Source organism: Hyperolius riggenbachi, chromosome 12 (assembly GCF_040937935.1).
Source record: "Hyperolius riggenbachi isolate aHypRig1 chromosome 12, aHypRig1.pri, whole genome shotgun sequence".
Classification (NCBI taxonomy): domain Eukaryota; kingdom Metazoa; phylum Chordata; class Amphibia; order Anura; family Hyperoliidae; genus Hyperolius; species Hyperolius riggenbachi.
The window spans coordinates 205,224,584-205,251,817 of NC_090657.1; the positions used below are offsets into that span (position 1 = coordinate 205,224,584).

Below are 27,234 nucleotides of genomic sequence, written 5' to 3' on the forward strand. Positions count from 1 at the left end.
GTGTTTCTGACATTAATGTCAGATCTGACAAGACTAGCTGCATGCTTGTTTCTGGTGTTATTCAGATACTACTGCAGAGAAATAGACCAGCAGGTCTGCCAGGCAACTGGTATTGATTAAAAGGAGATAAATATGGCAGCCTCCTTATACCTCTTACTTCAGAAAAAATGGGGTGAGATAGCAATGTGGTGTATGTTAGTGAGCATTGGAGCTGATCCCTGGTATCTCATTGCTGTGAGGCATAGCCAGTATGAATGCTTGAGGGGAAATGTAAGAACTGTTCCTCCCATGTTGGAAGTAGAAAGTTCTCTTTATCCTGAGGTGGTTGCATTGAATTCAGTAATACATTCTAGCTGAAGGAGACATGAATGCCAATGCTACTCCACAGTTAGCTTTTCTTCTGTTGTATAGACCTCACGCCTGGTGGAGGAGTTGCGCCTTGAGCAGGAGCACTCGCAGCACCTGCAGAGGGTCAAGAAAGGTCTGGAGAACCAGATTCGAGAGCTGACAGCTAAAGTGGAAGAGGCGGAGCAAATGATGCTAAAGGATGGGAAGAAATCGATGCAGAAGATGGAGAGCCGGGTATGTATTGCAGTGCTTGCTTACAGACATAGACATGGCAACTGCCTAGGCATGTTTTTATGCAGGACAGCCACAGCATAAACCAAACACCTGGGTTGGGGTTAATCGGCATAGCAAATTCAGAACACCTAAATATGTCCGCTTGTTCAGTGCTGAACAGTGGTAGTTAGGAGTATTCTGATGCTGTGAATTCGCTATGTTGAATTCGAACACCAACACTACCAAACGTGTTTAACAATAAACTCCAGGTCACCCTCAAAATTTTGCAATAATTCCTGTCTCTATGTGTAATTAAAGTGGGATAAATCTCTGACATAGCATTCAATAAAAATGCGTTTTCCTACTTTTTATAACCCATACAGTTATCATATTTGCTTTGTGCACAAGTAATATTTCCTGTTTACAAATTACACGTTCCTAAAGTACAGTTTATCTGCCCTGAAAGCCACCATTGCAATTTATTGCATAGCTGCTATATTTATAAAATAAAATCTATCTAGTGATCACATCTCAGCTTTTTCTGCTTCTCGCCTCGTAACAGCTCAGTTTCAACAGTTTGTTAATGTTTACTAAATGTATCTGACAAAGACAAGCCACAGAACACTTATATTGCGCTTTTCTCTTGGGGCTCAAAGCGCCAGACCTGCAGCCACTAGGGTGCACTGTATAGGCAGTAGCAGTGTTATGATGCAATTCTCTGACAAATTTCCTGTCAGATCGATTATTTCCAACATGTCCAATCTGATTTCCGATTGATTTTCCAATAGATTGTCCATTCATTTCTATGGACAATCGATCAGAAAATCGATCAGAAATCATATCGGACATGTTTGAAATAATTGATCTGACAGTAAATCTGTCAGAAAATTGCATTGTGTGTACCTAGCCGTAGGGAGTCTTGCCCAATGTCTCCTCACTGAATAGCTGCTGGTTTACTGAACAGGAAGAGCAGAGATTTCAACCCAGGTCTCCTGTGACAAAGGAATGTAAACAAAAGTTAATGTTATCACCTCTTTGGGTGAGGCCAGAAGCTGCCCACTGAAGCAAGGAGCTTTCCACTGAAGAACAAAGTGCTGTGTTTAACTGTCTGAATGCTGCTCTGGTCCTCTTTTTTTTTTTTTTTTTTTTTTTTTTGTGGCAGCAGTTTTTATGCTGTAAATAATCTTTTAGAGCAAAGAGGAAATGCTGAGTTTGTACCACTTTAAGCACAGAAGCATTAGTTGCATATGTTATCAAATACAATATCAAGATGTGGAAGTTCTTTAAAGTTCCATAGGTCCCAATTGATAGTTGGTAAACACGGCATGTAAGGGAATAGTGGCTTTTTATTAAAATGTAAAAAAAAACAAAAAACACTAGACCAATAAGTTTGTCAGTTTTGCTAAATTATTGGGAAATGTAAGAATTTTGTGTGATTTCTCTTCCCAAGTAGGTCACGGAGTCTTCAGTGTGTGTTGTGTTTCAGGCAAAAGAGCTGGAGCTGGAGTTGGACACGGAGCAGAAGAGACACGTAGAGACCACCAAGACCCTGAAGAAGTACGAGCGACGCCTGAAGGAGCTGCTCTTCCAAGCTGAGGAAGATCAGAAGGCCCAGCAGCGGGGCCACGAGCTGATAGAGCGACTGCAGGTGAAGCTGAAGGTCTACAAGAGGATGGTGGAGGAGGCGGTGGGTAACAGACCATGGCAGAACTCTGGCAAAAACTTTCTTTCTAACCTTGGATAGAGTAGAGAAGGCTTAAAGTGTACCAGAGCTGAACAAAGTAAAAAAATTTATACATACCTGGGGCTTCCTCCAGCCCCATCCGCTCAGATTGCTCCCACGCCGCCGTCCTCCGCTGCCCACAGCTTCAGGAACCGGGTCCCCACACTTCCGTCAGTCGGTTCCAGACTACGCAGAAAAAGTGCGCCGTGCACAGTACATATCTCTCTAGCAGCCAGTGGAGAGATACACAAAGAGCGCACTTCTACGCAGACCGGAGTCAGCTGACGGAAGTGACAGGACCTGGTTCCCGGAGCTGTGGACACTGGAGGATGGCGGCGTGGGAGAGATCTGAGCGGATGGGGCTGGAGGAAGCCCCAGGTATGTATGTCTTTTTACTTTGTTCAGCTCTGGTACACTTTAAAAGTTCTCTCATAACGTTATAGTTATTTATGAGCCTGTTGCAGAATTTCCCACACTCCATGTCCTGTATGTACTTCATTGTCACCTTTCACATCTCCTCCCTTGCTGCCCTCCACCAAGAGTTGTCAAAAGTTATAAAAAATGTGCTAAATAATGTAATTTCAGCAATAAGCAGTGTAGTCACATGATCCGTCTTACTGCTCTATATCCTCTCACTTTCCTTATTAATGCAGAACATTGCCTTCAGGCTGCCACTCCACCTCCCCTTCCAGTTAGGATGTCAGAAGAGGCGTGGCTGAACTACCACTAAGCCCCCTCTCATCAGGATTCATTGAGGAAGATATGGCCAAGCTACAACTTACCAATCCTGCTATTTAATATGCCAGCTTCCTTCAAAACCCCCTCTTATCTGTATTAGTGGGATTTGTCCAAGCTTCCACTCACCACTCCTCTCACTAATTCAGAAGGGGATCAGCTGAGCTGCCTCTAACTTTTCACTCATTGGGATTGAGATGTGGCTAAGCTTTCAACACCCCTCCCAATTAGGATGCCAAAGGGCGACTGGCTACTCTGCTATCCTCTTATTGGGGTTACTAAGGTGTGGCCAAGATGCAACTCACCGCTCCTGCTACAGTTAAGGGCCTGTTTCCACTACACACAGATTGGATGCAGAAAAACTGCGTACCCTCACGCGTACCCTCATATGCGTCATCACGTAGAGGACGTGAGGTCAGAGAAAGGGCGGAAGTACCACAAGGGTACTACCGCTGAACCGCCCGCTGCCCGGCCTCAACGCGTCACTCTCCTAGGCGGACTCCTCCTCCTCACTCACTCCACTGCCAGGCCAGCAGCCAGCCACCGGTACTAGTATTAACTTTCAACAAACTTTTGTTATGGGGAAGCGGGCAGAGGGGGGAGCGCTAGCGGAGGGGGTGGGGGGAATTTCCGACCCCCCCGCGATCGGGGCATGCTCCCCCCTTATGCCTGCTACCCCATAGGGGGGCCGTATTGCGGCATGTTCGGGCGAACAGGGGCCCTGTTCGGCGGGCATTGAATAGTTCGGGCGAACCCGAACTAAAAAGGCCGAACACCATCAGGTGTTCGGCCGAACTCGAACAGGGTGATGTTCTGCAGAACCCGAACAGTGGCGAACACTGTTCGCCCAACACTACCTGGCTGTAGGGTGATAATGTTTTTATTTACTACCCCTTGTGCTCATTATCAGGGACTTTGCTGACAGGGGCCAAACCAGAAGAGTATCAATTCATCAGGCCCTTTTTGTCACACAGATGCAGTATTCTCCCCAGAATCTTTTTCCAGCCGGGTGGCATGAAAAATTAGATGGGTGGGGTGGGAAAGGGCAACACAGGGGTCTTCGTTTCCATATGTGCAAAGCGGTTTCTCTGATAGCACGCTTGCAGCCTCTCTGTTCTATAAATAGAAACCTAATGGGCAAAAAACTGCCTATTAGACTTCTATTTATAGAACAGAGAGGCCGCAAGTGTTGCTATCAGAGGTGCCCATATCTTTGACCTGAGGAAGCGGGCTAGTACCCGTGAACAGAGGCGCTCCTAGAGACCAGCTGACCAGCTAATTGCCTAGAGCGCCATATTTATGGCAGGCGCTTTGAGGGAAGAAAAAGTTTATTTTTCCTGTCCTTAGAGACTGAAAAATTAGGGAACGGAGATAAAAAGTTCTAACGAAAGTCTTTGCTGCTCAGCCTCAAATAAGGAATCTACAAACCTTTTGTCTACAACACTTTGTATGGCATTCCCTAATGTTAGTGTTATCTCCAGATCTAGAGTGTCTGTGTGACTGCTGGAGGCTCCCGCCCCTCCCTGTGCCAAAGAGGAAAAGTACACACAGCAGAAGAGCATGTCTGTTGGAGCCTTGGAGGAGGTAATAACAAGGCATGCAAGACATGCCAGGAGTGCAGAGCTCCAGCTAGAGAAAATCAATCCCCAGACAGTTACGTTACTGGGCACTGACTTTGCAGCACTAGGGACATTTGTATTTCCTCACCAGACTCGATCACCTGAATGTGATGGCTTCCAGACTGATAAGGTACCGTGTGAATAGCAGGACAACTAGCTAAATGAAAAGCTTTAGTCACTGATTGAGCACACAAAAGGTTAAATTCTGGCTGCAGCTCAGGGAGGGGGAAGCACAGCAGGAGACCAGGTCATCAGGATGTGAATAGAGTGACTTGCTGTATAAGATGCTGATCAGGCTGCTTATTCTTTGACCAAATCATAGACTGCAGTGCACCCTGGGGAACTACAGGTACCAGCATGTCCTACTGTGATTATGTATGTGTCATGTATGGAATTACAGTTCATCTTCACAAAGAAATGCTGGTAATTGTAGATCTCCCAGTGGTTTATAAGGTTCTTACAAAGGTACAATAATGGATAATTGTTCATATACAAGTGATAATTTTTTTTATAGCAGTGACATCTCCTGCAGCACTTTACAGAGTACATAGTCATGTCACTGACTGTCCTCAGAGGAGCTCACAGTGTAATCCTACCATAGCCATAGTCTAATGTCCTACCATATTATGTATTTATATAGCACTGACATCTTCTGCAGCACATTACGGAGTACATAGTCATGTCACTGACTGTGCTCAGAGGAGCTCACAGTCTAATCCTACCATAGTCATAGTCTAATGTCCTACCATATTATTATTATGTATTTATATAGCACTGACTTCTTCTGCAGCACATTACAGAGTACACAGTCCTGCCCCTGACTGTCCTCAGAGGAGCTCACAATCTAATCCTACCATAGTCATAGTCTAATGTCCTACCATATTATGTATTTATATAGCACTGACATCTTCTGCAGCACATTACAGAGTACATAGTCATGTCACTGACTGTCCTCAGGGGATCTCACAATCTAATCCTACCATAGTCATAGTCTAATGTCCCACCATATTATTATTATACTGTATATTTATATAGCACTGATATCTTCTGCAGCACATCACAGAGTACATAGTCATGCCACTGACTGTCCTCAGAGGAGCTCACACTCTAATCCTACCATAGTCATAGTGTAATGTCCTACCATATTATTATTATTATTATTATTATTATTATTATGTATTTATATAGCACTGACATATTCTGCAGCACTTTACAGAGTACATAGTCATGTCACAGACTGTCCTCAGAGGAGCTAACAGTCTAATCCATCCTATCATGGTCTAATGTCCTACCATATTATTATTATTATGTATAATTATATAGAAGTGACATATTCTGCAGCACATTACAGAGTACATAGTCATGTCACTGACTGTCCTCAGAGGAGCTCACACTCTAATCCTACCATAGTCATAGTCTAATGTCCTACTATATTATTATTATGTATTTATATAGCACTGACATCTTCCGTAGCACATTACAGAGTACATAGCCATGTCACTGACTGTCCTCAGAGGAGCCAACAATCTAATCCTGCCATAGTCATAGTCTAATGTCCTAGTATATTATTATTATTATTATTATTATTAATTTAAATAGCAGTGACATCTTCTGCAGCACATTACACAGTACATAGTCATGTCACTGACTGTCCTCAGAGGAGCTCACAATCTAATCCTACCATAGTCATAGTCTAATGTCCTACTATATTATTATTATGTATTTATATAGCACTGACATCTTCCGTAGCACATTACAGAGTACATAGCCATGTAACTGACTGTCCTCAGAGGAGCCAACAATCTAATCCTGCCATAGTCATAGTCTAATGTCCTAGTATATTATTATTATTATTATTATTATTATTATTAATTTATATAGCAGTGACATCTTCTGCAGCACATTACACAGTACATAGTCATGTCACTGACTGTCCTCAGAGGAGCTCACAATCTAATCCCACCATAGTTAAAGTCAAATATTCTCAATATAGGATTGTTTTGGGGGAAACCAGTTGACTTGTTAGTGTGTTTTAGGGATGTTGGGGAATATGAAGTGCCTAAATGAATTCCTGGGGAAGATAGTAACTCCATGCAGATTTTGCCCTAACCAATGTTCAAACCTAGGACTCAGCCCGTGGGGTCTGTGGCATGCAGAGCAGGGAGGCAGCTGAATTACGATTATTTTCCAGTGAAACACAGCCGCATCACGATTATTTTCATAGGGAGGCACCACAAGGGGGAGGATGGGGGATCGTGTCGGGGCACCATAGGGGGGGGGGGGGCACCACAGGTTTTCTCGCCTGGAGTGCCAAGATGGCTAGAAGCGCCCCTGCCCGTGAAACATGTTGTCTATTTTGTGTTTTGAATAAATACTTTTCCAGTACTACTAGTGTTTTTGTCATCAGGAGATGTAATAGATCATCTCTTATTCCTATTTTAACTATTGTAATTTATATATATTTTTGATGGCCCATCAGCAAGCTCTGGGCCCATGGGCAAATTGCCCAGGGCTTGCTGATGGAACTCCAGGTCTCCCCCAATTGATAGTGCTCCCTCAGTAACCTTGCAGAGTGTCGGTGTGCTTCTCTGACACGTGATTGCTGGGTGCTGCTGTGTGCACACTCATTTACACATAGAGAAACACACACTACACAGACTTTACACATAGACAGACACACACACAGATGCAAACAGACAAACACACACAGACAGACAAACACAAAGTCAGACACACACACTCACACTCACACACACCTCAGAGAAGAAAAGCTGACCTCTGGTGTGTCAGCAGCACGAGGAGAAGAGGCGGGGCCAGACTGACAAGCAACAAATAATAATTAATAATTAATAGGCGGGATGCATACACTTGCAGCTCTCCAGTGCCTGGGTAAGCAGCAGAGGGAGAGTGTTTGAGAAAGATCGTCCGATGTACCAGTGAACAGTGCAGCTGCCCCCTAGAGTCTAAATTACGGGATTCAGGTTTGCATAATTGAGACAATGTTTCTCACACTCTCTCCCGATCTGCTGACATGCGGGACCAGAGAGCTGCAAGTGTGTGATCCTACCCCTAAATTATTATTCACTGCTGTTCTGGCTGGCCCCACCTCCTCTCTATGTGCTGCCCTGACGAGAGAGCCATGACAGCCAGGCACTCACCAGAATTAGCCGGGCAGAGCACCTGGCTAATATAGGGCTTGGGGAGAACACTGCAGATGGATAGTGACTGATCTGCTTTGTAGCATATGTTGATTAGTTCTGGCTCCTTTTTCTGCAGGAGGAACAGGCCAACTTAAACCTGAACAAATACCGTAAAACGATTAGTGAGCTTGATGATGCAGAAGAGCGAGCGGACGTGGCCGAGGCAGCTCTGACCAAGATTCGGACGAAGCACAGAGCGAGCTTTGGGAAAGGATGCTTATCGGTAAGGGAAGGCTTACTATTTACCTATCACAATCAAGGTACATAGACGTCATACATCATTAAACTCATAAGAGTATAAAAGCATGAACTCATAAAATGAATTGTAAACTGGACATTCCCAATACATTTAACGTGCTGTAAATAGCAGAGAAACAAACCGTTAAACGTTTGACAAGTGACACACATTTTGTCCACTCACTTGCAGCGCTGCTCATCCCCGAATGCTTCCCACATCCCGTCCCCCAGCATAGCGGGGTCCGAGTGTCTGGTGGAGAGACTGGAGGAGGGGACGGCGTGCCTTATCCCGACTTACCTCGACTCTATAAGGAAGTTCATGACCGACTGATGTCACCTGTCCACCTCTATTTAAGAACATATAAAGTTTACTCTTACAAAAAAAAAATCTATTTCAGCCACTTTTTTTTGTTAACCGTTATTGGGTTTGGGGAGGGGTTAGTTACTGTCTGTGTTCCCCTTGCATGAGAAGTCAAAGTTCAGGATTTCCTGGCACACCTATATTGCATTTACCCAGTCATTTATTGACAAGACACAGAACATTTATATAGTTCTTTTTTTTTTCCTGGCGGACTCGAGGCAGTTCAGAGCTGCAGCCACTTAGGGTGTGGTCCAAGGGCGACCAGGATCATTAGGGAGCCTCGCCTAAACACTCCTTACTGTTTAATTTACTGGCTTGAGCCAGGATTCTAATGATGGCCAAAGGCTCAAATCCTACATCAATGGCAACAGCCTGGTTTTCTCAATCAGGGTTTCCTGAGTCCTTTGCAGGGTTGCCTTGGCATTTTCCCACATCGTGGGTGGAGAATGATAGAGCACACTATAATGGGGGTACTTTAAAAAGAAGCACTAAATAGGGGGTCAGAATAATAATGAGCACATTAATAAAAAGCACTAGAAAAAGGAGACAGTATAATGAGTGGCACTGTAATAGGGGGGTAGTTAATTTAACCACCTAACGACTGCCTAACGCCGATAGGTGTCGGCAGGTCGAAGTGGTGTTACCATGGAAACGGCCGCTCAAAGAGTGTCTCCGTGAACAGCCTGCGAGCCTTCCGATCGCGGCTCGCAGGCTAAATGTAAACACGCGGGGAAGAAATCACCACTGTTTACATCATACGGCCTCTGATTGGCCGGGGATCGCCGGCATCTGATAGGCTGAAGACTGTCAGAGGCAGCACAGGACGGATCGCCGTCCTGTGCCGCCCAGAAAGAGGAGGGGAGGGAGGGAAAGAGAGGGAGGCTGGGAATCGCTGCGAAGGGGAGCTTTGAGGAGCCCCCCACCCACTACACGCAGGTAGCCGGCGATCAGACCCCCCCAGCAGGACATCCCCCTAGTGGGGAAAAAGGGGGGGAAGTCTGGTCGCCCTGCCTGCAAAGTGATCTGTGCTGTGGCTGGAGAGCCCACGCAGCACAGATCACAGAAAGATAACCCGGTCCTTAAGTGGTTAAATAAGCAGCAAAACTTGCTTTTAACCTTCCTGGCGGTAAGCCCGAGCTGAGCTCAGGCTATGCCGCGCAGGAGGATTTCTCAGGCCCTGCTGGGCCGATTCGCATAATTTTTTTTTGCAACACGCAGCTAGCACTTTGCTAGCTGCGTGTGCATTCCGATCGCCGACGCCACCCGCCGATTAGCCGCCGATTGCCCGAGGCTCGCTACATGATTTAAAAAAAAAATTTTTTTAAAGACTGCTGCGCTGCCCCCTGGCGGTTTCTAATAGACTGCCAGGAGGGTTAAAGACCATGCCTCCTGCAAAGTAAATGCAGAGGTTCCCTGAGATCCAAAAATTATTGCAGGGTTCCTCCATGGCAAAAAGTTTGAGAAGGCTGCTCAGGTGCAAGTCGCCTGCACAGTAGAGCGGACCCGACTGAGATTGGCTATTTCCGCCTATTTCCAAGCCGAGAGCCGCAACAGCGCCCTCACTGGAGCCGGGGAAGTTAAAAATTGCACAGCTGGACAAATTGTTGGCTGAGACCATCATGGGATGGAGGAGGATAGCGGAAGCCTCGATAGGATCCAGTGGCTTCCCCCTCCCAGAGGTAAATACCCCCCAAGGGCACTTTTTTTTAGTACAGAGTCTTTTTACAGCACTTCCTGGAAGGATTTGTACAAAGATTCCAGCCGGCCTCCCTACTTACGTGCATATTATGATGGGCTAACATTGCAATTTCGTGTTTGCAAAATTTACAGAGAAAATGTGCAAATCGCACATTCAAGGTGAGCCCCATAGATTTCTAAAACTTTCAGGACATCTCTGCAGCCACAACCTCTTTAAGTGTACAAAGTGCCCAAAACACCGACAGTGGCATGGTGGGGATCAATAGCGAAATATTTGGCGAAAAAAAGTATTTTATGTAGATGCTTTTTTAACAGGTTTTTAAAAGAGTTGTCAATGGCCGCCACATTTAGTGGTAAATAGAAAATCCTGCGTACTTGCTAGAATCACCAAATTTGCAGAGTATATTAAGGAGAGGAGTGGAAGCATGAATAACATTTTCAGAAAGATCTTGTAGTTTTTTAGAAAATTGATTTTGAATACTTCAAAGAAGTGATGTCTCTGCTCTCATGTTTAAAGGACTTACGAGGCCAAAAACAAAAACAAAAAGTGAAGTACCTGCATCATGTTTAAATGCACGGAGGACGCCATCCACGCCCTCCGTGCAGTTCAAACGGGTCCCCTTAGTGCAATCGCCCCCGTGCCGCTCCCAACCCCACAGCCCGGGCTCTCCTAATATGGCCGGAGTTGGCCACGGCTGCACAGTTCGCATAGACGTGAGTGCGGCTGCGCAGCTCTAGGGCCTCCCCCCGATCCACGCACAGGAGACAGCCTGTAGCGTGGATCGGGGGGAGGTCCTAGAGCTGCACAGCCACATTCGCGTCTATGCGAACTGTGCAGCCGCGGCCAGCTCCAGCGGCCATATTAGAAGAGGCAGGAGAGCCCGACCCAGGCTGTGGGGTCAGGAGCGGCACGGAGGCGATTGCACTAGGGGTGTCAGAATTCTAGCGGTTTTATTTATGCAGGAAAAGATGTCATATGGATATGTGTTAAGTTTTAATGTTCTATGCAAAATTTCATTGTAAAGTGAAAAGTTAGAGTACTTTATATTGCTCTGTGACATAGCATATTCCAGGCTGTGAGGCCTATAAGATTATTCTAGTTACAAAAAGTCAGAGCATTCTTGTTTATGCTAGTGCGTGGTTTTGACATTTAAAGAGGCTTCTGTGTGAAGACAGAAAAGCAAGTTAAACTTACATTACTGCAGTAATTATAAATGCACATAATTATTACACACAGATATTATTAATCTAAATATTAATGATCAATACAGACCCTTTAAAGAAAGGAATAGTTATTGTTAAACCCTATATAATAGAATCTATTACTCTGAAAAACATTTAAAAGCTGTATTCTACCCATGAAAGATGAGACAGTAAAACATTCTCGTAGGATTGTTTTGGTTCTGGAAGAATTGTTGACATGTTCCTTGGCTTGAAGGCCATTACAGCCAGCAAGAAAAGATACGTTTCCCAGACAGAGAAAGTCAAAATAGGAAAAGATAAAATAATAAAACAAGGGGTTTTCCCAATTAGTTAAAGATGATTCAATGATGACCCCTGCCGGTGGAAAAATATTACATTTATTTCTTCATCAGAAAGACAAAAATATATGGAAAAGGATTTTATATTATCAAGATTTAATGTGCAATTATTTCTTTTGTGATTAATTGTTTTAAGAAGAATTATATAATAAGCTTTATATTTAAATAAGTATATTAGAAGCCTTGTATGTTTCAATAAGCCCTAAATTGCTGAAGACTCTCACTGGTCTGGTTACAGTGTCAACCTGACCAATCTCATGTCTGGGGAAGTACCAAGACATTCCAACCTAATTAGCAGCGAACACTTTATCAGAAATGCGTCATGAATGACATTGTTTAGTCTCAATGTCTGGGGCAGCCAGCAGATAAGATGGCTGTTGACGTCCATTTTTAATTAACCGCGTCAGAAATGACCTGATTAGAATGTGTAAACATTGCAAACCTACGTAATTCCCACAAGATAAGGTAATTTAGAATTTATAAACAATAATATTGTGACTTAGGTAATCAAAACATGATAAAGCAATGACGCACGAAAGCTTTAGCCAATCAGAGCCTGGGATTCAGGGAAAGTCCAGATTAGGCAGCCATATTGCCTCCAACCCCTATAAAAGTAGAAGCTGAAAGCTCATAGTTTGCAGAAGCCCAACAATCTCCTGAGAAGACACATGAGGCAGAAGCTACCTTCCCACAAGATGCTGAAGAGATGACAGAGAAGGGGTAATATGCTTAATATTCTGGTGATTTACTTTATTAATTTTTCAGCATTAAGTTTTTTATTAAGATGTTAGCAAGAAGTTTTTGAGAAGCTATTTTTTATGTTATTTCTTTAAGAAGATTACTACAAGTTTTACACAGCTACTAGATACACAGCTATTGATACAGATGAGACTACTTTTGATCCTATTCTACATAACCCAACCGTTATATTCTTTTTTGAATGTACTAAGAAGATAGATTGATCATCGTTTGGCTATAAAGCCTTGATGAGATGGAATACTGTTAGAAGGAAACACTACTTGGAACTGTTCATATTTTGTATATATGCTGTATGATAAGCAAATACAATTTTTTATATAAAATCATATACTGAGTGCTCTGATTCATTTCAAGGTATACCGTCAATCTATAATTACTGTTATAGAGGGTTCAGACCCCACTATGCCGGATTTATATGATAGCAGCGCTTTAAGGGCTAGTCCTTTACTGAGTTAGCAATCATGAAAAAGGCAAAAACCGCTCAGGTTTTTGACAGTTGGCGCCCAACAGTTGATGGTTATCTTGATTGTTATCTTGAAGTATACTTTCTATGGTGGAAATATAGACCATAGTTTTCTATCGCGATAAGAGAATAAAAAAGTACTTATATACTCAAATATAGAGTTGGATATGCATATGAAGCATCCAAAAATCTGAAGCAAAGAAGGAAGATATACTTATGCTTTAAAATCTCATAGAAGAGAATTGCTAATGAGCACACTCAGTTTATAGTCTATGAAATGACTTAGAAGAGAAAATAAATACTTTGACCTATTGAACCTAAGAAAAGGAATAGCGCTACATGTATTTTTCTGGCAAAATGAAGCAGATTATATTGCAGCAGCATACTGAAGCAGAGTATATAGCTATACGTTATGAAAACGGCTACCTTAGAAGTGCAGAAAAACTTTTTTGAGACAAGCTCAGTGAAAAGAAAAATGAGAGAGCAGTTTTTGTCAAACAAAGAACATTTTTTTATATATATACGTAAGAAATTCTACTATCAAGAGAATTAACATTGTTTTTTTATACTAGAGAATTGAACATACTTTGTGATGAAAGCAAAAGCTCCATTAAATAACTTTTTTGAAAAAAAAAAAAAGAGAAAAATCCTGTTTTAAAGATGTATGGCTCTTTAAATGTAGAAGACTACAGATACAAGACAAGTTGCAGCAGACATAAATGAGATGTAAGAAGAAATGTTTGCTTTTATTTTTGTAATTTTTTTTTATGAGAACAAGAATCTTTAGTGTGTGGTTAGCACTACCAGATGCCGACACAGGAGAAGACAAGACAATCCTCCAACTGACAGCAACACAACATGCATTAAGAATAGACTTAAAGAGATATGACACTTGATTTTTTTTTTCTCTTGAGATTATGAATGACATTTTTTTTTTATATATATGACTGCTGATCTCAGTTTTTTTGTTGAAAATAAGAAAGAAAGAAAAAAAGCCTACTACAGTCTTTTTTTACAGACATTAATAAGCTATTATGCCAAGAAGTAAAAGAAGAACGCACTAGTGAAGATTCAAGTAGTGAAGATTGAAGTGTTTTTTTTTATTATTTTTTTTTATTATTTTTTTTATTATCATGAGAAGCTGAAAGAGTGATGAAGACTCATATATAGCAGTTGCCATGTTGAGATGTAACGCATGAATATACAGAAGTGACCGTTAAACAAGAAGGTTTTTCATTTTTATAGTCCTAGCCTCAAGGGGGGAAATCTCTACTCATTTTTGTGGCTAGATCCTATTAAGAAGCATCAAGAGAGACTCTATTTTTGTGACTACATTATACTAAGAAGGTTTCACTAAAGAAGAATTGAAAATGTTGCTATTGAAGCTTGGAAGTCTCACAAGATAATCTCCTTTGTCTGAACCAAAGAAGACTCCAAACAAGCATTCCTTGCAGGCACCCAGAAGAAACCCGCTAAGATAAAGCGATGAAAGCTACATGCTAGAAGACTATGCAAAGATATCAACATGAAGACAAGCCATTGAATGAGGCTATGTTATAAGAAGCTCTGATCTGAAAATAGCTGAAGAAAAAACAATTGGAACTGGAGTAACCAGAGAAGTGTGAGGACTAAAAAGTACTTTTACTTCTTTAACAACTCCAACCACTGGTTGACGCACCAGCTGAGAGAAGATCAAGACAGCACTAAGAGAAAAGTGGGCCTGAAGGAATACAAGAAAAGAAGACCAGACAGAAGAAGACACCAGGTTAAAAGATAAATGAGATTATCAGGTGGGTGAAGAGAGAGCATTAGAAGATGAAAATGGAGATATTCAGTTTTTACAGATAAATCTGATGAACTATAAGAGGACAAGATTTTTGACATAGAAAATACCAGAAGTTGAGTGAAAGAAGGTTTTGATAGACATTTGAAACTACAATAGAGACTGTTACATCATATCAAGATTTCAAGATCAAGACTAAGATGTCAAGATTATCCAGTTTTAGAAGAAGACAGCCAATGTAGAAGTTTTTGAAAAAGACTGATAGATATTCTATTTTTGATTCCGTATATGAAGAAGATGTGGAAGATATAGATTTTTCTACTTATGCAGCGATATACTGACATGCTACAGATATAGAAGCAGAAGCAATAAAGACTTATGAGAAGTTACAGGAAGAAAGCCATACTACAGGAGGAACAAGGAGATAACTGTTCACAATAATGACATACAGCAATCAAGCGGGTACTACAGAAGACTGCACTAAACTACATTATATGTACAAGATGATTAAAGGCCTAATGTGAAGAATGAAGCCTAGATTGATGAAGACTTTTTTAAATACATGAAGAAGAAATGAAGTTATGTACACCAAGAGACTGGAAGGGAAATCCATGCCTTAGGTAATCGACTGATGAAGTTCAAGAAGAACAGTTTCAAGATGATACTCTATTCAAGAAGTGTGACGCTGAGGACAACAGTTTACTAAAGTGATGAACAACCGATGACAAGAGAAAATGTTTTTGTAAATGGACAAGGATTTACTTACGGATGTCAAGCTAGAAAAAAGCCACAACATACATGAAGCCACAAATGAGGACATGTATGATATGCTATTGAACGATTTTAATACACAGCTTAAAAGAAAGTTTTTTTTCTTTCAGAAGAAGAAAATGAACACTTTTCAAAGAGAAGACATATCTCAACATTTACAGAAAATTGATAATACTACTTTGATTTTTAAAAGACAAACTAAGATGAACTTAAGAAAAGATAAGCAAGAAGAGAAGGAACCTGATGTTATAAGTTTGAACACTAGAGCAAACTAGTAAGAATGCACCCAGCACCATATAGCATCACAATAATATATTTTTCTTTTTGAACCACAAGTGGGAAGGTAGTAGTGAGTTAGTTTTTTTATGCTGAAAATTCACCAGAATGTTGCATATTACTTTTTTGTGTTTTCCCCTTCTCTCCTCTTCCTTTTTATTTTTTCTCATAGGTGCTGAGAACAATATCAATTATCTGCAAAAATACCCATACAAAAGGGGTTTGCTGTACCTGATACATTTAATGACTACAAAAGCTGAAGTTTGCAACTTACAAGGAAGACTTCAAAAATAAATTGAACTTGATGCATCAACAGTATGCCCAGTGCCTGAACAAGAGTGACTGCTGGATTTGCTCATACAGCCTTTATCCTTAAAGATGATGCCCAACCTAACCATTCCAGTACTATCTGAAGAATTGGAAACCAGAGTGTCCGGAGGAAACCCACACAGACACCGAGAGCACATAAAATCTCCTCTCAGACCCAGCACTACAAGGCGAGAGCACTAACCCCTACGCCACTGCGCTGTTCATATGAAGTTAAAGAAAAATATTCTTCAGAAACGTTCAAATATGCAATACATGGACAATTAAAAGAGAAAATCCAATTCACCAGAATAAAGGACAGTTTAACATTTGTTTGAATTCCAAGAGATGAAAATATCCTAAATGATGAAAAGATATATTCAGCAAGGGACTATCGTAAATCTGCACACAGTTCTGCATAGTGAATGAAACTGTACTAAATTGCAACCCGACTGATAATGAAAATAATACAACGTTCCGTTTAATAATACAATTTGGAGATGACCGTTGTTACTCATCCTTTTCAAGTTTCAAGAAAGCATCCTGGGACAAATAAAATTGCCCTATGACTGGTTCTAGCATACAAGTTATTGCCTGATGGTGGAAAAGGAAGATGCACCATAATTAGAGGAACACCCGCTACAGGACTTAAGGAGAAAGAATAACTCAAATATCAATTAAATACCCAAGCCGTATATATACAAGAAAAGTACTGAAGAAACTAAGAGAGTGAAACGCCTTCAAGTGCCATGATATGCAAAGACTGTCGTATACACTGTTCTTATAAATGTAAGATGACTAGCTATAGTCAACTCAGAAAATATAGAGTTATTTGCGGGACTATTTGATAATATTACAGATTAAATGTTCTAAACAACCTGAACTGTCAATAATGCGTTAAAGTGGCAGACTTAACTGCTAGTAAAACATTGGACTGGTACTAGATTGCTATAAAGCGGCACAAGGGGGGATCCTATCATGTTATCATGAGAACTGCATGTTGTATACAAGAATTACAGACACTTGACTGAAAGTTATATGAAACATATGATACCTGTTACAGAAGTTTCCAGAAAAGAAAATTCTGAATGACTACTAATTCCAATACTAATGATTGATTGCTGCGGAGAACTACTTCAATCAGAGAGAAGATCTACACATGACATATCCAGGATCAAGCGTGTAACTGCATTAAATATTGCCATAAGAAGAGACTGTGCAACAAGAAAACAACCATATGTCAAACTTACTCTACAAGATAAATTATCACATTTGACTTTTTTTGCGAAAGTAAACATGCAAAGATTTACATACAAGAATGCTGACAGTCTACAACATAAGTTTCAAGAGACTTTTAATTCAACAGTAAAGATCCTGATCAATTCAAGAGAGAGAATTACTCCTAAATATTGGAAACATGAAGTGGAAAAGCAACTTCAACAATGAGATGTTAATATATATGTTTTATTGAGAATATATTTGAAAACAGCTACTGCAACTAGTTAGCTTGCAATTTGAATTGCTAAAGAACTTTTCCATGCCTACATTTTTGATATGATATCTATATTTAAATAGAAAGATGACATTATTTTAGGGAATTCTGCTGGCAAACTACACATACTTTGTTCTGCTACATACCATTTGTGAAAAGAAACTTTGTGGTATAAGAAAAGTGTAATGAACTGTATTAATACATAATACTAACCAACTAACTAATTAACCTGTTGTAAGCTAACAATAAAATGTTGACTGTATTGTGTTCAAAATAACCTAGGGACCACATGAACGGTATGATTCCTGTTTATACATTTTGAACTTTAAGTTTTACCATATGTCTTATATAGGTAGAAAAAAAACAACGTTTTGTAAGAAATAATACCTTTTAATGGCTAACTAATAGAGTTAAATGATGCAAGCTTTCTGAGATCTAGTCCCCTTCTTCAGGCATATTTCCAGATGTAAGCTGAAGTAAAACACTGATGCAGATAAATGGTAAACACGAAGATGACAGTTGTGTTGGTTACTGTTTATCCGTTAGGTGTCAGGTGATCAGCAGGCTGGAGCCAGTGAGTTAGTGCAACCATACATGAAATCCAGCAGGTTTCTGAAGATCATGAAGCCAAATCAATCATGTTACATAAGGTGTCATGAATCCTGTACCACAATTTAAACCTTCTGTTAATGTCTTGAACATTTTCATAAATTTGTACTCAGAAACTTTTCTTGATTGATCATTTTTGAAGTTACCCTTAAGAACAAGTACTTTTAGATCTTGCATGCTGTGTCCTGGTTCACAGAAGTGTTGGCCCACTGGTGTGTCCATTTTACCCTCATTAACCTCTTGCCGACCGCGTCACGCCAACGGGCGTGGCCGCGGCGGCAGCCCCAGGACCAGCTAACGCCGATTGGCGTAAAGTTCTTGGGGCTCACAGTACAGGAGATCACGCGCACGCTGTGCGCGCATCTTCTATTAGTGGGCGGAGCGGAGCTCTGCCTTCAGTCTCCAAGCGGTGGTTGCCGCTCGGGAGACTGTTAGGCGGCGGAATCGCCGTCTAATTACATTGTACAGCGCTGCGATCGGCAACAGTGCTGTACTGGGGACAGCCATGTGACGAGGCTGTCCCCATGGGACACTAGAGAGCGATCGGCTCTCATAGGCAGAAGCCTATGACAGCTGATCACCATTATTGGCTGGCTGTGGGGTGGGAGGGAAGGAGGTTAAAGCAAAAAGAAAAAAATAGGCAGTTTTATTAAAAAAAAGACAACATTTACACAAAACAAACAAACACTGAGGGGGAGGGGGGCGATCAGACCCCACCAACAGAGAGCTCTGTTGGTGGGGAGAAAAGGGGGGAGGAATCACTGGTGTGCTGTGTTGTGCGTTCCTGCAGCTTGGCCTTAAAGCTGCAGTGGTATTTTTTTTTTAAATAGCCTGGTCTTTAGGGGGGGTAAAGCCCATGGTCCTGAAGAGGTTAATTTTAAAGCGGTGATGGTTCATTCTTGTGCGCAGTTTTTGTCCTGTTTCTCCTATATAGATTCCTCTTGAGGGGCATTTCATGCAGTGTATCATGTATACAACATTGCATTACTCGCAGGAAAATTGGTCTTGTATTTGATGATATTTCTGTGAGTTTGGTATTTGTATTTGGCTTGTGCTCAAGATATAAGGGCAGGTCTCACACCTTGTGTTATTGCAGGGTAATGTGCCTGGAGTATCTGGTGTAGATAATGCACTTCTGATAATCATTTGTCTCAAATTGGGAGGTTGTCTGAAAGCAAGCAGTGGTAAATCAGGAAAAACATCCTTCAGGCGTTTGTCTTTATGGAGTATCGGTTGTAGGGCTTTTGATATCTTCCTCAGTGTCTTTAATTTTGGGTTGTAGGTTACCACAATTGGGATTCTGTTGTTTTCAGTCTTTGGGGTTACATAGTTACATAGTTACATAGTTACTTTGGTTGAAAAAAGACATACGTCCATCGAGTTCAACCAGTACAAAGTACAACTCCACCCTGCTCCCTCACATATCCCTGTTGATCCAGAGGAAGGCGAAAAAACCCTTACAAGGTAAAAATTCCTTCCCGACTCCAGATGGCAATCAGATAAAATCCCTGGATCAACATCATTGGCATTACCTAGTAATTGTAGCCATGGATGTCATTCAACGCAAGGAAAGCATCTAAGCCCCCTTTAAATGCAGGTATAGAGTTTGCCATAACGACTTCCTGTGGCAATGCATTCCACATCTTAATCACTCTTACTGTAAAGAACCCTTTCCTAAATAAATGGCTAAAACGTTTTTCCTCCATGCGCAGATCATGTCCTCTAGTCCTTTGAGAAGGCCTAGGGACAAAAAGCTCATCCGCCAAGCTATTATATTGCCCTCTGATGTATTTATACATGTTAATTAGATCTCCTCTAAGGCGTCTTTTCTCTAGACTAAATAAACCCAGTTTATCTAACCTTTCTTGGTAAGTGAGACCTTCCATCCCACGTATCAATTTTGTTGCTCGTCTCTGCACCTGCTCTAAAACTGCAATATCTTTTTTGTAATGTGGTGCCCAGAACTGAATTCCATATTCCAGATGTGGCCTTACTAGAGAGTTAAACAGGGGCAATATTATGCTAGCATCTCGAGTTTTTATTTCCCTTTTAATGCATCCCAAAATTTTGTTAGCTTTAGCTGCAGCGGCTTGGCATTGAGTACGATTATTTAACTTGTTGTCGATGAGTACTCCTAAGTCCTTCTCCAAGTTTGATGTCCCCAACTGTATCCCATTTATTTTGTATGGTGTTAGACCATTGGTACGACCAAAATGCATGACTTTACATTTGTCAACATTGAATTTCATCTGCCATGTATGTGCCCATATAGCCATCCTATCCAGATCCTGTTGCAATATAACACTATCTTCCTTAGAGTTGATGATTCTGCACAATTTTGTATCATCTGCAAAAATAGCAACATTGCTCACTACTGTATCCACTAGGTCATTAATAAATAAATTGAAGAGCACTGGACCCAGTACAGACCCCTGTGGGACCCCACTGCTAACAGTCTCCCATTTTGAGTATGATCCATTGACCACAACTCTTTGTTTTCTGTCCATTAGCCAGTTCCCTATCCAAGCACACAGACTCTTCCCCAGTCCTTGCATCCTCATCTTTTGCACCAGACTTTTGTGGGGAACAGTGTCGAATGCCTTAGCAAAGTCTAAGTATATCACATCTACAGCATTCCCAATATCCATATTAGCATTCACTACCTCATAAAAGCTGAGCATGTTAGTCAAACAGGACCTGTCTTTAGTAAACCCATGTTGATGCTGAGAAATAAGATTATTTTCTACTATGAAGTCATGTATAGTATCTCTTAGTAACCCCTCAAATAGTTTGCATACAACTGATGTTAAGCTTACAGGTCTATAATTTCCTGGATCTGATTTTTTGCCCTTCTTAAATAATGGGAAAACGTGGGCTGTACGCCAATCCACTGGGACTCTGCCAGTTGCAAGAGAGTCACAAAAGATAAGATAAAGGGGTTTATCTATAACTGAACTTAATTCCCTTAGGACCCGAGGATGCATGCCATCCGGGCCAGGTGCCTTGTCTATTTTTAATTTATTTAGTCTTGCCTTTACTTCTTCCTGCGTTAAGTATTTAATATTACAGTTAGAAGATTGAGACTCATCCGCCTCTGTAATTTGCAACAGTGCTGTTTCCTTTGTAAAGACAGAAGCAAAGAAAGCATTTAATAACTCTGCCTTACCTTGGTCATCCACCATTAAGTTTCCACCTTCATCCTTTAGGAGTCCTATACAGTCAACCTTTCTTTTTTTAGAGTTGATGTACTTGTAAAACTTTTTTGGGTTAGATTTGATATCCCTAGCGATTTGATTTTCAGCTTCGATCTTTGCTAGCCTAATTTCTTTTTTACAATTTTTATTGCACTCCTTGTAATTGCTGAGTGCAGCCTCGGACCCCTCCTGTTTTAGGACCTTATAGGCATTCTTTTTCCTCTTCATTTTATCTATAACCTTTCTATTCATCCATAGAGGCCTTTTTTTATTCCTAGACATTTTGTTTCCATATGGGATATACATACTACAATATTGATTGAGAATACGTTTAAAAGCTTGCCATTTCCCTTCAGTGTCCTCCCCTTGTAGTACATTATCCCAGTTCACCAAACTTAGTGCCTGCCTAATTTGATTGAACTTTGCTTTTCTAAAATTCATAGTTTTAGTGGTCCCGCTGCCCCGTGGCCTATCAGTCACCAGATCAAACGTTATCATGTTGTGATCACTATTTCCCAAATGTTCTTGAACCTGCACATTTGATACATTATCTGGTCTATTCGAAATGATCAGATCCAGTAACGCATTCCCCCTAGTTGGTTCCGTTACCATTTGAGTCAAGTAATTGTCCTGTAGTGCTGCCAGAAATCTGCTGCTTTTACCAGAATGGGTAGCCTCAATACCCCAGTCAATGTCTGGAAAGTTGAAGTCGCCCATAACTATGACCTCATTTTTACTTGCCGCTTTTTCAATTTGCTGTAGTAATTGCAGTTCTGCAGCTTCATTAATATGGGGTGGTCTGTAGCATACCCCAATAAGCAATTGGCAACTTTTATTTCCACCATGAATATTTACCCAAACGGACTCCACATCTTCGCAATCTTCCTCCATCTCATCGTTGAGGACAGCTGTAAAAGAATTCTTAACAAAGAGACAAACCCCTCCACCTTTTTTCCCTGTTCTATCCCTCCTGAACACATTGTATCCTTTTAAATTGGCTATCCAGTCATGACTTTCATCCATCCATGTCTCGGTTATTCCCACAATGTCATAGCCTTTGTCATTCAGAATGAACTCTAGTTCATCTATTTTATTTGCAAGGCTCCGAGCATTGGTTATCATGCACTTTATATTTTTACCACCACATTTACCAATTTTGTTTACCTGAAATGGGCTACTTGAAGTTTTACCAACCTCCTTAATCTTTACACTGTCCCCACCCCCCTCTCCACCCCCCATAATGTTAGGCTCCCACTGTCTTTTTACCTTATCTTGTCTATATGTTGAGACTTTATCCTCCCGCCTCCCCCCAGATCCTAGTTTAAAATCTGTACTTCAACAGTTCCTCTCTTGATTTTAAAGTTGCTCTGTGTATTTGATCATCAACGATTTGTGGATGATATCCCCGATCTATGAATATTTTACGTAGTGACATAAGTTGTCTGTCTCTGTCCTCTGAATTAGAACATATTCGGTTATACCTTAGAGCCTGGCTGTAAACAGTAGATTTTTTGGTGTGTTCCGGGTGGAAACTCTTCCATTTTAGGTAAATATGCCGGTCAGTTGGTTTACGGTATATGGATGTTTGTAACATTCTATCTTGTATATAAATTGTGGTATCCAGGAAACTGACATGGGAGTTTGAAAAGCTGAGCGTTAACTTGATGTTCTTGTGGTACTCTGAGAAGTTTTTGTGGAATCTGATTAATTCTTCCTGTGATGCTGTCCAGATTAATAGGATATCGTCTATAAATCTGAAGTAAGCCCATGGTTTAATTTCACAAGTTGAAAGGAAGTTTTCCTCCAATCTGGCCATAAACAAATTTGCATACTGGGGTGACATCCTACTTCCCATAGCACTGCCCATTGTCTGTAGATACATATCATTCCCAAATGAAAAATAGTTATTATTATTATTTATTAGATTTATATAGCGCGAACATATTACGCAGCGCTGTACAATAAATAGGAAGTTGTGAGTTAGTATATACCTGATAAGTTGTAGTGTGGGCTCTGTTGGTAGATCATTTAGCTGAAGGAAATGTTGGCAAGCCATATGTCTTAAAATGGGTGACAAATATTGCCTAGAATTTTCCTACATATCTACACAAGCTACCACAGTGATAGAAACTACAGATTCAAGGGTGAATCCATACATATGTCATATATAAAGACTACAGCCATATTTAGACCAGCAAAATATGTTTATTGGGTAGATTGTCAGGCAGGCAACACAGCTGACAACGCTACTTAATGAGCAAGGTTTTGCAAGAATGAAAGATTGCATTACTTTTAATTTTGATTATAGAATTTATTTTTTTTCCGGAGAAATGTAACAACTACGGAGATCGCTAATCATCTGCCATCATTTTCCTGCAAGGGGGGATGTCAGAATTCTAGCGGTTTTATTTATGCAGGAAAAGATGTCATATGGATATGTGTTAAGTTTTAATGTTCTATGCAAAATTTCATTGTAAAGTGAAAAGTTAGAGTACTTTATATTGCTCTGTGACATAGCATATTCCAGGCTGTGAGGCCTATAAGATTATTCTAGTTACAAAAAGTCAGAGCATTCTTGTTTATGCTAGTGCGTGGTTTTGACATTTAAAGAGGCTTCTGTGTGAAGACAGAAAAGCAAGTTAAACTTACATTACTGCAGTAATTATAAATGCACATAATTATTACACACAGATATTATTAATCTAAATATTAATGATCAATACAGACCCTTTAAAGAAAGGAATAGTTATTGTTAAACCCTATATAATAGAATCTATTACTCTGAAAAACATTTAAAAGCTGTATTCTACCCATGAAAGATGAGACAGTAAAACATTCTCGTAGGATTGTTTTGGTTCTGGAAGAATTGTTGACATGTTCCTTGGCTTGAAGGCCATTACAGCCAGCAAGAAAAGATACGTTTCCCAGACAGAGAAAGTCAAAATAGGAAAAGATAAAATAATAAAACAAGGGGTTTTCCCAATTAGTTAAAGATGATTCAATGATGACCCCTGCCGGTGGAAAAATATTACATTTATTTCTTCATCAGAAAGACAAAAATATATGGTAAAGGATTTTATATTATCAAGATTTAATGTGCAATTATTTCTTTTGTGATTATTGTTTTAAGAAGAATTATATAACAAGCTTTATATTTAAATAAGTATATTAGAAGCCTTGTATGTTTCAATAAGCCTTAAATTGCTGAAGACTCTCACAGGTCTGGTTACAGTGTCAACCTGACCAATCTCATGTCTGGGGAAGTACCAAGACATTCCAACCTAATTAGCAGCGAACACTTTATCAGAAATGCGTCATGAATGACATTGTGTAGTCTCAATGTCTGGGGCAGCCAGCAGATAAGATGGCTGTTGACGTCCATTTTTAATTAACCGCTTTAGAAATGACCTGATTAGAATGTGTAAACATTGCAAACCTACGTAAATTCCCACAAGATAAGGTAATTAAGAATTTATAAACAATAATATTGTGACTTAGGTAATCAAAACATGATAAAGCATTGACGCACGAAAGCTTTAGCCAATCAGAGCCAGGGATTCAGGGAAAGTCCAGATTAGGCAGCCATATTGCCTCCAACCCCTATAAAAGTAGAAGCTGAAAGCTCATAGTTTGCAGAAGCCCAACAATCTCCCGAGAAGACACATGAGGCAGAAGCTACCTTCCCACAAGTGGTTCTAGATGCTGAAGAGATGAAAGAGAAGGGGTAATATGCTTAATATTCTGGTGATTTACTTTATTAATTTTTCGGCATTAAGTTTTATTAAGATGTTAGCAAGAAGTTTTTGAGAAGCTATTTTTTATGTTGTTTCTTTAAGAAGATTACTACAAGTTTTACACAGCTACTAGATACACAGCTATTGATACAGATGAGACTCCTTTTGATCTTATTCTACATAACACAACTGTTATATTCTTTTTTGAATGTACTTAGAAGATTGATGATCGTTTGGCTCTAAAGCCTTGATGAGATGGAATACTGTTAGAAGGAAACACTACTTGGAACTGTTCATATTTTGTATATATGCTGTATGATAAGCAAATACAATTTTTTATATAAAATCATATACTGAGTGCTCTGATTTATTTCAAGGTATACCGTCAATCTATAATTACTGTTATAGAGGGTTCAGACCCCACTATACCGGATTTATATGATTGCAACGCTTTAAGGGCTGGTCCTTTACTGAGTTAGCAATCATGAAAAAGGCAAAAACCGCTCAGGTTTTTGACAGGGGGACCCGCGGAACTGCACGGAGGGCGTGGATGACGTCGTCCGTGCATTTAAACATGATGCAGGTACTTCACTTTTTTTGTATTTGGCCTCTTAAGTCCTTTAAAAAAATCAGATTTCTAAAGGAAACATTTCACACATTCAGAACAAGAACACGGGCACTCTAACAGAAACATTTCCCACACTCTGGGCATAAATAAGGATGCTCTCCTGTGGGAATTCTGTGATGTGTAAGAATAGATTTCTAACAGAAACATTTCCCACACTCTGGACATAAGTAAGGACGATATACTGTGTGAATTATCTGATGTGTAAGAAGAATAGATTTCTATCAGAAACATTTCCCACACTCTGGACACAAGTAGGATGCTCTTCTGTGTGACTCTGATGTCTAATGAGATTGGCTTTCTAACTGAAACATTTCAGTGTGACTTTTCTACAAAGATCAACTCTGCAACTTAACCAAACAGAACACAAAAAAAGATCTTTACCTATGTGACTTGATGTGCAAGAAGGTCAGCTTTCTGCCTTGAAATATTTCCTGAACTCTGGACACAAATAAGGATGCTATTCTGTGTGCCTTCTCTGATATGTATTGATATTTGCTTTTGACTGAAACATTTCCCACACTCTGAAGATGAATGAGGATGCTCATCTGTGTGACTTCTCTGATGCCTATGGAGATCATCTCTTCATTTAAAACATTCCCCACATTCAGGACACAAATAAGGTTACCCTTTCGTGTGACTTCTCTGAGATGTTTTGAGATTAGCTTCTCGACTGAAACTTTTCCCACTCTCTGCACATGAATAAGAACAATCATCTGTGTGACATCTGATGTCTATGAAGATCATCTCTCGAACTGAAATATTTCCCACATGCAGAACACAAGTAAGGAGGTTCTTCCCTGTGACTTATCTGATGTGTAACAAAATTAGCTTTCTGACTTAAAGTGGACCTGAACTCTTGCACAGGACAGAAGGAATCCTAGAGAAATGCACCCTGTATGTATTTAGAGAGTTAAGCCTTTTTAGTTTCCCCTCATTTATGTCTAATCACAAGTTGTAATTTGATCTCTTCCCGTGTCACATGACTGTCACGGCAGAGATGGCAGATACGCTCATTGGAAAGCACAGGATGTTCACAATATGTCTGCTTCCATGAATCAGGAAGTAGAAATAGTGCAGATTTTATTTTAGGATTTGTATCGGTTGTTACAAAGAATTGTTTTTTTGTTTAACGGTTATTATGCTGTTGTGGATTTTGTAGAGCAGAGAGGATGTTCTGAGTTCAGGTCCACTTTAATCATTTCCCTCACTCTGCACATGACCCTCTTCTGTGTGACTTCTCTGATGTCTAATAAGATTAGCCTTCTAACTGAAACATTTCAGTGTGACTTCTCTGATGTCTACAAAGATCAACTCTGCAACTGAAACATTTCCCATACTTAGGACACACAAAAAGGATCTTTACCTATGTGACTTGATGTGCAAGAAGGTCAGCTTTCTGCCTGAAATATTTCCTAAACTCTGCACACAACTAAGGATGCTCTTCTGTGTGACTTCTCTGATATGTATTGGTATTTGCTTTTCAACTGAACAATTACCCACACTCTGAAGATGAATGAGGATGCTCATCTGTGTGACTTCTCTGA

At 40.4% G+C, this 27,234-nt stretch overlaps 1 protein-coding gene across 1 annotated transcript in view; it reads left to right on the forward strand.

Moving 5' to 3' along the window:
• LOC137541031 (myosin-16-like) overlaps positions 1 to 8,425 on the forward strand; it is a 284,543-nt gene extending 276,118 nt beyond the window's left edge. Inside the window, exons 20-23 of the mRNA XM_068262177.1 lie at positions 412 to 582; positions 2,048 to 2,248; positions 7,915 to 8,061; positions 8,266 to 8,425. Of these exons, the coding sequence (XP_068118278.1) occupies positions 412 to 582; positions 2,048 to 2,248; positions 7,915 to 8,061; positions 8,266 to 8,406 (660 nt within the window). The 3' untranslated portion in view covers positions 8,407 to 8,425. The remainder of the gene's footprint in view (positions 1 to 411; positions 583 to 2,047; positions 2,249 to 7,914; positions 8,062 to 8,265) is intronic.
• The last annotated feature ends 18,809 nt before the right edge of the window (positions 8,426 to 27,234 follow it).